Here is a 12,115-nt window from a genome sequence, read left to right on the forward strand (position 1 = left end):
TAAAGCTCGCAAAGTATAATTATCTTTTTTAAGGTGTGGTATTATATCAAAGAGTTGGAATTTAAGATTATCATTATGATAGCTACATATTAATGATGATGAAAAGAAAAATGAACATTACCTGTATTCTGCTGTTACCCCAGTCGGCTACAATGATGTTTCCATTAGCATCTACAGCCACACCAGTGGGCGCGTTGAACTGGCCATTGCCTTCTCCATGAGAGCCAAATTTAAACAGAAACTCCCCATCTGCACTGTATACCTGCAACAAGTAGTAATAAATTCATACCACTCAGAGAGTGTATTCAGATACACTCTCTGAATATGAAGACTTGCAGGAATCCTATTTCTTTTACCTTAACAGAGTGATTGTGAAAATCTGTCACTATAATTTCATTCTTGTTGTTCACTGCAACAAAGTGTGGACCTGAACAGAGAGATAGAATCATACAAGTTTTGGAAAAAACATATTCATTTTATTTGCACAAATCCTGTCACAGTTATGAGGCCGGTCAAGCATGTTTGATCAGATTGTTGCTGTTCATATTTATGTAAAACACTTTATGTACCGTTCTAAATTTAAAAATGTTTTCTAAAATAGTAGTAAGGAGCAAGACTTTCCAGTTTGAATCATATTTTGCATTGTTAGTGCATGCTAACGGATGTGTGATTGTACTGATGGTTTAAAAAATTGCAACGTGGGTTGGCTGCGTTTATTTTTGAGTTTTTTGATCATCCGTCTCGGTGTTCTTCAGAATCAAACATTTGTTTTTCATAAAACACAGAAGGATTGTTGATTAACAGAGACCACTAAAAAACATCTGGATGGTTCTGTGAAAAAAAAAAAGTATTCAGCCCATTACAGATTTCTTCTGGTTTTGTTTTAATGTCTTAAATGTTTTTAGTTCAATTCCACTACACACACCATGAGCTTGCTACTGCCTGACATGTAGAATGACAAAATCTCTTAAACAGTCTGACATGAAGAAGGATAAAAGATCTCAAAAAGCAGCACTTCATAAAATCAATAAATCATGTTGCCAACAGCGACCATTAAGGTCTTACAATAACTGGCAATTAGTCTTACGTCTCTGTTGCTGAATTTGGATCAACTCTTGTTTTAATAAGTCTGATGTTTTCATAAATGTTGGTGTTAGATTTATGAGTGATGTTAAAGGGATACACACTCAAAGACAAGTATTTTTATTTGGCACTTCACAAACAGCTATATTCTGTCAAACATAAGATGCGTCTTTCTGTTCACCGTTTTCTGATATTGTAGTTATCAGTGGTTTTCACCGTTAGATGACTATAGATGTTTCCTTTGGTTATTCTGTGACTCCATGAATAAGCCTCCGAAGTGCAATTGGTGTGCTTCCCGTCAACCGGCAAACATTTCTTCCTGTTTCAGGTTTTCTAGAGAACCAAAGACTTATAAATCACTTTGCTACCCTCTCCAGACTGACAGATGTCAGTCACTTGCTTTTCATCTGTTCTTGAATTGCCTAAGATCAGGGCAAAATCTGTTGCTTTCTGAGATATTTTACTCCACTTTATGTTGTCAGACAGGTTATTTTTAAGTTATTTGTCGATTCTAGAATTCAGACAAACAACCAGACCTAAGTGTGACTAGAGAAATTGAAAAAAATAAATAAATAAAAATGAGAGTTAATTAATGAATCAACAATTTGGCTATTATATTTTCACATGGCGTGACATTAATTTGATTAGTATTTTAAAATAAAAATTAAAAATGACATTTCAAAAAAATTATTTGAAAATATCTGTCCGTTATTAAAACACATTCAGTCATGACAAAAAGCAAGAACTAAGAAAACCTGTAATGGGGCAAATACTTTTTCATAGCACTGTATTTTTGCAACTTATTTTTTTTATAATCACACAAAAAACACACAGTGTACATGACAACATGTTGATTCTGTTATTCATGAAATTGTAGCTGAATTTCAAGCAAACTCTGTACAAGTATATCTTCATCCATCTTTATCAACAATCTGTCTTCTCTGGAAGTCAGACACGTGATCAGGGAATTGGGTTAGACAGAGGACACCGTGGGATTAAGGTCGCAGCAAGGCCACACTTAGTACTTACTGAAAACTGAGCCAGATTTATTAAAGTTTGGGCCAAGTTTTTCTGAATCAAGAACAGAAGGAAGAACAGAAAGAAAGAACAAGCACGTCATCAGAAATAAAGATAGGCGAGAAAGAAAACACCTAAGGGCAATCTGTAGTCGCCTTCTGTTGCTGCTACAAACCAAGCAATGTCAGCAAGATGTTAAAGTTACAAATAACTTTAACATCTCATATTCCATTAACTGAAGAACAAAAAATATAGTGTCATTATTTAGCTTCTCAATTGTGGATTAAAATACCGAGTTGGACAGAGTAATTTTCTTCCGGTTAAAATAGATTTGGTTTGATCCTCAGCCTTGCCATGCGTGGTCGCAACTAAAAGGAAACACTGAATTCAACCTTTGTCCCATAAAGTAGGGAATGCCCAAAGTGCCAAAATTCAACAGATAATCGTCAACTGATTAAAATTTGAAGGCATCAACAGTTTATTTCATGTATAATAATTTAAATGTCATTGATGTATTTTTTTATTCATAAAAACAGAAATATTTTCTATTTTTCATCAAATAGGTGCAAAATTAATTAAATTATTATTTCAAGTATAGTAAACAATTGAAAAATACACACACACACATTATATATATATATATATATATATATATATATATATATATATATATATATATATATATTGAGCAATTTAGCAAAATTGGGCACAACATGGACCACTAAAAGGTGGCAAAGAGTTTCCAATAAACTAATTGGTGTATGTAATGTGCATCAACCATCATAGTGGGATGCATACACCATATTGGCAGCATTAATTCACTTTACCATGCTTTGTGGCACAGGGACAGGTAAATAAACAACTTGAAAAATGACGTTGCATCATAGTTGTATCCGATGCCATGAAATTGGCCTCTGTTTCTTTAAGAACCTTTTTTCTACCTTTTCTGACACACCTCAAGCAGATCCTCCCAACAATGCTTCTCCTTGCTGTCTGCTGATGACGTTTACAATTGATCTTAGGAGCGCTGTAGCTTCCATGATAAGCTCAGCAGACACATAGATCTACCAGGTTGTTCCTAATTGTTGCGGTCGTTTTGGGTAAATGGATGAAAAATTGGAAGTGTCACCAACAGGAGACACCTGAATGGCTGCCATGGGAGATTCAAGGATTCCTCAAAATGTATACAAATGGGCCAAAGCAACACTCCAGGTATGTGTGTGATGAGGAGATGACATTATAACATGATATAGAGCTTAGAAAAGTCAATTCTGCATGTTACCTCATCCTACTCCCTGCACCTTTTAATCATATACTATAACCCATCCATCACCTTAACACACTTATACTTGCAGGAGCACAATGACTTCTCCAGTGGTCATCAGGCGAGAAGCAAGGTACGCCCTGGACAAGTTGCCAGCTCATGGCAGATGTAGCACAATATATTTATTAAATACATTTCTTTACAGAGACAAAAAGAAGTGTTATGGCGCTAATTTATGGAACCATTGGATATTTGTGTGACTAGATGAATGAGAAACATCCCGTGAAGCTCTTTATAGAACAAATATGAGGTTGGAAACTGTTTTCAATTTATAGAAAACCTAAAACTCTCTGTGACGGCTTGTCTGCAACCCTCTCCATCAGGATTCAAAAAAGCTCTGCTGTAGACTTAGCGTCCCTCCTCACCTGCAAACTGTCTATCAGACGTCCCTCTGCCTCCAAACTTAGTCACCAGCTTTCCATTGGACTGAAAGATGAAGACACAGCAGGCTTTGTTATCCACAGTGATAATGTGTCCGTTTTTATCCATGGCCACTCCTTTGGGACCCATGAGACGGCCTGCACCAATCTTATTCTGTGGTAGAAGAAGACAAAAAGGATTACTGAACAAACTAAAATCCTGTTGGTTGGATTTGTAGGGGTATTTTGTACAGGGCTTTGTTCTGTTCTGCATCCCTCTGTTTTCAGTAATGCTCTAGTTTGGAGACGAAGAGAATTGGATTAAGGGAGGCTTGTGGGTTGACCAAACCAAGCGCATAGAACCATCAATGAACAGATCCAATTGCAAGAATCAACCTGAGGTAGAGAAAATCCATCTCATCTATCAAGTTGATTTTCTTCAGTTGGTTACAATTTGATTTTTGATTCGAGGAGAGGAATTGCTAAAACATCCAGATTGTACCTCAGAACCAACAGCCTCCTCAGAGGAACCTTCCTGGGCTGACAGAACATCTGCTGATGCCAAAGTCAATCCTCTCACCAATAGAGAGAGGACAAAGAGTAGGCGTAACCTGAAGCACAACAGCATGTTGGTTCTGAGTAAGTAAACAGTCATCTGACCCTGTCATAGCCACTCTTGCTCTTTTCTATGATTAAGGCTGTTTTCAGGCCTTAATCTTAGGCCTGAACTTCATACATCCAGTGGGTTCCAGTGGGCTTTGGAACCCACTGCACCTCAAAGGTCTTTCTCCATTTGAATTTATGTGCCCTCTCAAAAAATTCCTCAAGTAGGCATTTAGCAACCAAGATAATGTACTTTGAGATTACATTTTGTGGACAGAGACAAATATTTGCTACAGCGCTTATTAGTACTAATGATTTTTTTTTTTTCCACAAGGCATTACCGAGACCTAGATCAAAGAGACAGTGTATGATGTGTACCTTGAACTTGCCATCTGAGGAGAAGATGCTGACCCATCTGTTGTCATAATCGGCCACCACGATGTCTCCGTTCATGTCTACAGTGACTCCTGTCGGTCTCTGCAGCTGTCCTGGAGAACGACCTCTGACCCCAAAGCGCATTTTAAACTGCCCATCATTGGAAAATACCTGCAGCCATTTGCAGAACTCATGTTTAGCGCATAAGTTGTAGTCTCTAAGTCCACAGTGGTCCTACACAGTTGCTTCTATGTGTCTGGCTCACCTGTATGCACTGGTTGTTGCTGTCAGCCACCACCACTCTACCGTTGCTGGAGGCTGAGATTCCTTGCAGATTTGTGAACTCGCCCTTTTCCCTTCCCCGGGAACCTAATGGGAGAGTTAGGCATTCAGCAATTGTGTTTATTATTAACACTCTCACTGTGTATGATTTATTATCCTTGACAGCCCATACTAGCATGTTCTTGCTAATTCTGAGCAAAGATTATTGAGTACTTCCCAGTCTACCAGGCAATTAGCGGTTTTGAATTGTTATTATGCAATTAAAACTTGAAATTCTCATTTGAGAGGTAGGTAATGCAGCACACTGACAAATTTTTGTGGGTTATATTAGATTAGTTTGGAAGTAAACAGCGCATGTAACCAGTTTTGTGTTGCATCTACTTTGACAGAGAAAAGTATGAAAATTCTGCTTGTTGTTGGAAACATTTTTGTCTGCCAGTTTCAAGAATTTACTAAGAAAATGTTACGCAATAAGAAAAAACAACTTATAAATTGTTAACCTACTTAACAGGAGACATTTTGAAATATCTCCTAGAAGTTTGTCTTACCAACTCTGTAGATGAGCTCATCCTCAATGGGGTTCTCCTTTTTCTTGGTGGTGCTGTACATGCTGGAAGGCCGTCGCACCGCTTTCTGACGGATGTGGCCTCCTGTCCCGCTCGGGGACTTCACCCTCCTTTTCACATCATCCGGAGACTGGGGCACGTCCGACGGTTTGACCACCCGCAGGCGGAATGGGCTGCCACGTATGGCCTGACCGTAAAGCAGCAGGCAGAATGAATACTCTCCTTCGGAGCGCAACGTGTAGCCCACTTCATACGTTCCATTCTTGTTGTCCGTTATTTCTACTTCTGCAGCTCTGTTACCGTCAGCCGACAATATCTCAGCCTTTAAAACAGCATTTCCTGTCCTCACCAACTCTCCATCCTATAAATAATGACAACAATTACTATGGAACTCATTGTAAAGAGACAATTTCAGTGTAAGTATATATGTAAAGTGTAAATAAAAATTTTAGTATATAGCTAAAAAAGTAAAGGCAAATGTATCTGGTGGCAATAAACTTGATTTGGTAGAGTCCCTTACATTCATAACTAGAAAGAACTCACATTTTGCCCCAAACTTAATTCTATTTGAGCAGTCTCCAACTCCTTGACTGCCCTGCAATGTTCAGATTAATCCATGCTTAACCACACCTGAACAAAAAGGCTGACTTAAGTTCTTCAAAGGTCTAGTAATGAGTCAATTATTTGATTCAGGCGCATTGGAGTTCATGCAAAGGAAAAGGATACGCAGTTTTCAAAATGTTTGACAGCTACATATTTGAAAATATGCTTAGCACTTGCATCAAGCAATTTCTACTCTGACCCGCAAACAAAATCTAGTTGGCTGTAGAATCCAGCTAAATGGCAGAGCACCAGAATGTATAAAACTTTTATGAAATATAAATACAGCTGCTCATGGATACATTTTTGGAACTTCTTAAGGCACTGTTTGGTCGTTAAAACATCTGAACCTCTGAACATCTAAAAGAGCACTGTCAATCCATCAACTGAAAATGGAAAGAGTATGGGACAACTGCAAAGTTACTAAGATATGACTATCCACCTAAATGGACCAGCAGGACAAAGACAGCATTTATCAAAAAGCAACAAAAAGACTCAAAGACTCTAAGAGCTACAGTGGTCCACAGCTCAGCTTAAGTGGGGTGCTTGTTAGGAGAGTGTGAAGAAGTTCCTGCTGACAGATGTAAAAATAAGTCTTGCATCCTGCAAGTCATGTGTGGCAGAAGGCAAACAGAATGTCTGGTCAGACAAGACTTAAACTAAAACCTATGCATCCTTTTTCTGTCTAGCACTGCTTTGTGTTGGTTTGCTATTTAAAATCTCAAGTGAATCTGTGGTTGTAATATGACAAAATATAATAAAACTTCACTGTAAAATACTAAAAGGGCACTATAAAACACTTTCAGAGAGGAAAGTAGCATTCCAAATGATAACGGTGCACTAAAACCTCAGAATAAGAAAAAAATAAAAAAAGTCAGTACTTTGTCTTTTGTTGTCACAGTAATGGTTTGGTGCTGCCCAGTAGCTGCATGTCTCAGTCCCTCCCCTGTGGCGACAGACGTGTGTGCCACGGCTGATGTTGTGAGGAGAACACCCAGGTTCTGGATGGAGCGCCGCAGGCCTTCAGTCTCCACCTAGAGGACACAACTGCTGCTTTAATCAACGCACAAGTGTTAAAGCGGTTGGTGCTGCTGGTGATTAAAATTGATGAGTTTGAATCATAGCAAACAGCGGATAGTACCTGACAGTCTAGATGTGCGTTCTGATGTGGCTTCTCTGGAAAGTCGTGTCTGGCCAGAGCTGTGACCCGCTCACTCATCTGCTTCTGAACCAGTAGCACCTACACTTACAAAACATTAACCATTGTGTTCCTTTAAAAAAATGCAACATCCACTACTATATTTGATTTCCTGATTAGTTGGCTTATGAGTAGCCAGAAAATTATAATTTATGAGTCCACCTCAGTTGCATTCCCATGGCTGAGAGCCTGCTCTGTGAAGCTGCAGCTGCTCTGGATGTGTTCCTTCCCCTGGAGAAGAGAGGACAGCTGGGCATGGAGGACCTGCATTCAAAAAAAGTGGAAAATGGGTTGACAAAACCGGAGAGCAAGAACTTAAAAAAAAAAAAAAAAAAAAAAACAATTACTGCATGTCTGAAGGTGTATGAAATGGACCTTTTGCTTGGAGCTGCAGATGTTCTCCAAGTCTGTGATGAGGGCTGTCTTGCGGTGATGCAGCACCCGCTCCAGCTCTTCAAACGTACTGTTGATCTCTGCTACTGCTTCGGTTTTTCTTTCATTGAGCTGCCGCGAGATCTCACTCACCAGCTCAACAGCTGCTGTCAGCTGAGGAAGTCTGCAAGACAACCAAAGGAAAGGTTTTCATCAAGATATTTTCAGCTGACCTTAGAAATATATATCTCAAATTTTAAAGTTACATTTTAAAACTTCCTTTCTAGGATGATACTTGGTAAGAAATTAAATCACTGCATGAAGGGGCAAAGCTAAAATCCCCCTCAAAGATCAAGTTCTGACCTGCTGTGAATGGCATCAAGCTGTGTTTTGAGCACAGCTTTGTGCTGCTCCACTACGTCCCGCAGAGGAACAGTCATATGATCCCGGTGCTCGCCTTCTGTGCAGTCCAAACACATGGCTGTCTCACAAGACTCACAGTAGAACTCCATCACCTGCAGGTGGAGCCAAACGTAATCATAATCTCTCAGTAAGCATTGCAAGATGTCAATATTTCACGTTGCTTTCATTTTATCTAAAGCACAAAATAAGACAATTTAGGATCTTTCAGCGAGCAGAGAAGGATTTCCTACCTTTCCTTCATGGTTTGGGCAGCAAAGAGGCTTCCCTGCTACCGCAGCGCTGACCGACTCCAACACACTGCAGGCCTCGGGCCGAGAACACTCCGGCTCACGCTGCAGGACCTAACACAACACATTACCATCCTCATTATAAGTTATTTTTAATAATCACGTCTGTGAATACCCCTTTCTTTTAAATCCATTGTGTTGTGAAATTACACAATGGTATTTAGAGTCAGTTTAAATCACCTTAAAGTGTTTTTAATCCATGACATAAACATTTACTTTTTAAATTTCCAGTCACTGTTAATTAAACTCTCAAAAGCTGTGATCTTAAAAAAACCTCCCAGAGATTAAGTCTTCAGAATGACCTCAGTCTGGAAGAATGTCCTCCCTCCCTCTCACAATGTCTTTCCAATTAAATGCAGCTCGAAAAAAAAAAAAAAAAAAAAAAGCTCACACAGGCAATACATATACAGGTTTTATTCATTTGTTCTAATCTTTTATTTTCAACATATAAGCAACAGGTGTGCTTGTATCCGATTAGCATTTTTGCAGTATATATGTATTGTGTAATGCCTCATCTGTGGTATAGACAGATTTTGTGATATAAAACGTAATGTAGGACCAGACCTCCATGAGATTAGTGATGAAGAAGTTGTTCTGCAGAGCTCCCACTCCTTTCTCAGGCAGGATGGATGTTTGTCGACACACAGGACACGAGAGTGTCAGAGACTCCGGAGGAATGTAATTCTGGAGACAGCTACAGGGAGAAAGTTAACAAGTATGTAACATGATATAACATTAACAGAGATATTCATGTAAAAATTAAAAGGATGTTTTATTGTGAAGAGGCAAAATGAATGCATTCCATTTTAATGAGACATTTTAGACCGAGTTTTTGTAATTGTGTCTTTAAAAACAAAAGACACTCTCCATTTCTAAAGAAGGCCTTTCCGAGGAGTCAACAATGTTAAGCTGCTGTTTTGTGTTTAGGGATTTGAATTAGATGTTGTGCTAACAAGAATTTCACAGTTAACAGAATATGATGCAGGAACCACAACCACAGAAGAAGTTAGAGTTCAACAAGTGTGTTGCATCCTTTTTTTTTTCTTCCCCTTTCTTTTTTTCGTTTAAATGCAACATTTATTAGAGACTGACATTTCAGGCTTGGTTGTGCAACGTTTACAAATCCCAATGGTTACCTTTCGCAGAAAGTGTGTAGACAGGGCAGGACCTTGGGGTTGTGGTAGTGATCCAAACAGATGCTGCAAACCAGGAATTGCTTGTCTATCTGACGCACCACAGGGCTGGCGTTCCCAGCCTCACGCTTGGCCATAGCAGTGGACATTTAAAGCCACAGAGAATGACAGCAGTCAACCTGCGGGGATAGAAAAATATAAAATAAACCAAACAAGGTGCTCAGGTTCTAGACTCTGCTTTACAATTAGGTGTGAAGTGATTTTGTTATGCTAGGATTTATAAGTTAAAGCCAAAAAATAGTTAGCAGGCGAGATAAGAGTCTGAGTGTACACTGAGTATGTAAAAAACAAACAAACAAACAAAAAACAGTAATACCAAAGAAAAAAATTGTATCCACAGTTTACAAAAAGCATGGAAAAAAAGACACAAAATAACCAATGAATTAGGGATTCTGGTATGTTTATAAAACTGATGATGGTTCAACTAGTTAGAACAAGTACACACAGAAAAAATTAGAGATTAGGAGGGAGATGCATAAGTGGCCCCAGGATAAAAATGTAAAATGCAAAACAAAGTTGTTTTGCATTTTACTCCAGTTTGCAGAGAAGTGATTAAGGCCAGAATATCCAAATTAAGTAGATGGTGCATGTGACATAATTCAACAACTGAGTCATGCTCAGAAGTGCCAACAGGGATAGCAACATGTTGTGAAAATGCAGCCACATTCTAACTTGCCTCACAGTGAGGGAAAACATGCCAACTGTTAGATACAATGATGGTGCCTGTAACTGTGTAACTGCAGCTAAAATATAATCGTTTTTGGCAAAAAAAAAAAAAAAAAAATGGAAATGTATCTTTTTATGGGACAACAGAAAACCAGAATGAGAGCCTATATAGTGAAACTGGGAGAAGTATAGATCTAATCAATTTATAGATTTTGCTTTTTATTACAACATGCAATAAAAAGCATCACTTGGGTTTGGGTACTTCGGGCTTCTTAAAGCACAGATATAAATATATTAAAGCCAGAAAAACTAACATTTTGAAAGCTTGAAACATTAATAAATTACAATCAGCCTTTTTATAGGTTTTCAAAGCTAATCTGTATTGTAAAACACACCTTTAGCACAAAATAAATGTTTCCTAATAAAGCTTCTTTAAAATGAAGTGCCATTACCACATATGGATATGCCATGTGAAACCATAGTCACTCATCTATTACCTCAAAAGTATCCATAATAATTTCAGGAGTTTGATGTAAATGCTTCTTGTTTAACCAGTGAACTCCTGGTTTTACTGAAAAGAACTGAAGATCTGAACTATATTCACAAATTACATAGTAATTTTAAAGAATATGCGCTGTTGTAAATATGGTTAAGTTCATTTAGACATGCATGTTTCCCACATTACTGTGGTTATACATTGAACTATCCCTTTGGACATAGTTTGATTCAGACACTTAATGAAAGAAAATATTTGCCCTGAGTTGTTCTGAAATCCCCACTCTGAAAGATATGTTAAATGCCGTAGACACTGAAATATAATGGTTGCTAAATCTTTGTGGGTCAGCAGAGCCACCAGCTTTACGTAATCTCATCTAGAAATACAGCTGCAGATCTGGATACTCTGCCTAGCAACACAAACCACTCCTGTCTACGCATGGCCCACTTCCATATTCATTTGTGCAAGCACAACCTTTATACTTAAAAAGTATGCCGCCAGCAGCTGATAAAATATTTTTGTAGCTGGTCTATAAAAGAAGAATCCAATAAAACAATTAAACACCATGTCAGATGTATTTTTGTTCTGGACATTTCTTGTGGCTGTGTCCTTTGAGAGCTTTAGCCTGCACATGTTAGTTTGCATCTCGGTGTTGCTAACTGGTTCCATCCATGTGGTTTGGTCACATTTGCTCAGTAGGTCAGCATATATATTATTTATGCATCAGGCAGGCACTCGTTTTCTTGCTCAAAGACTAAGCAGAGAGCAGTTTGTGTCTGAAACAAGCATATTGAACGTATGAGGTAAGATTTCAACTGTTACAGTTAAAAGAACATCTAAGTTCATGCTCAAAGGTTTAGTTCGATTTATAAGCCCCCACCCCACTCTGTTCTTCTCTGCACATCTGTTGAACCTGAATCTAATGCAGCCCTCAATCCCTGATATCCAATCTGTACTCATGCCTCATTGTCACACGCAAACATACAATCTTGGTGATTAAGAGCATAACTGTATCTTTCCAGTATTTGCAGAGAAGATCCAATGACATGCAGCCCTTGAAGGGGTTAAAGGTCATGTCTGTTGCTCTTAGTCATGAAAATGACACAGAACTTTCACCATGTGAGAACAGTGTGAACAAATAAAATGTTTAGCAGTAAGTATCTTAAGTTTCTCTAAATCTACGTGAATATGCATTGTTCTGCTCTTGGCTTTAAACTAAAAGGGAAAAGTTTATTTTTAATGAACCAGATACGAAGAAGCATACTATATAC

The 12,115-nt window shown here is 38.3% G+C and overlaps 1 protein-coding gene across 6 annotated transcripts in view; it reads right to left on the bottom strand.

Moving 5' to 3' along the window:
- LOC106954802 (tripartite motif-containing protein 3-like) overlaps nucleotides 1–12,115 on the bottom strand; it is a 39,413-nt gene that overhangs the window by 5,978 nt on the left and 21,320 nt on the right. For 5 of the 6 annotated variants that reach the window (XM_015044575.1, XM_015044577.1, XM_015044572.1 and 2 more), the window contains 15 exons: nucleotides 9,626–9,801; nucleotides 9,054–9,183; nucleotides 8,433–8,543; nucleotides 8,143–8,294; nucleotides 7,783–7,963; nucleotides 7,570–7,671; nucleotides 7,351–7,449; nucleotides 7,091–7,243; nucleotides 5,592–5,970; nucleotides 5,027–5,130; nucleotides 4,765–4,932; nucleotides 3,790–3,958; nucleotides 2,113–2,154; nucleotides 357–427; nucleotides 122–262 (listed from right to left, as the gene is read on the bottom strand). In XM_015044575.1, coding sequence (XP_014900061.1) covers nucleotides 122–262; nucleotides 357–427; nucleotides 2,113–2,154; nucleotides 3,790–3,958; nucleotides 4,765–4,932; nucleotides 5,027–5,130; nucleotides 5,592–5,970; nucleotides 7,091–7,243; nucleotides 7,351–7,449; nucleotides 7,570–7,671; nucleotides 7,783–7,963; nucleotides 8,143–8,294; nucleotides 8,433–8,543; nucleotides 9,054–9,183; nucleotides 9,626–9,771 — 2,148 coding nt within the window. In that variant the 5' untranslated portion in view covers nucleotides 9,772–9,801. The remainder of the gene's footprint in view (nucleotides 1–121; nucleotides 263–356; nucleotides 428–2,112; nucleotides 2,155–3,789; nucleotides 3,959–4,764; nucleotides 4,933–5,026; nucleotides 5,131–5,591; nucleotides 5,971–7,090; nucleotides 7,244–7,350; nucleotides 7,450–7,569; nucleotides 7,672–7,782; nucleotides 7,964–8,142; nucleotides 8,295–8,432; nucleotides 8,544–9,053; nucleotides 9,184–9,625; nucleotides 9,802–12,115) is intronic. The other variant, XM_015044578.1, reaches the window with a different exon arrangement.

The sequence above is a fragment of the Poecilia latipinna genome, unplaced genomic scaffold, assembly GCF_001443285.1.
Source record: "Poecilia latipinna isolate Pla-1442-1.1 unplaced genomic scaffold, P_latipinna-1.0 Scaffold682, whole genome shotgun sequence".
NCBI classification, from domain to species: domain Eukaryota; kingdom Metazoa; phylum Chordata; class Actinopteri; order Cyprinodontiformes; family Poeciliidae; genus Poecilia; species Poecilia latipinna.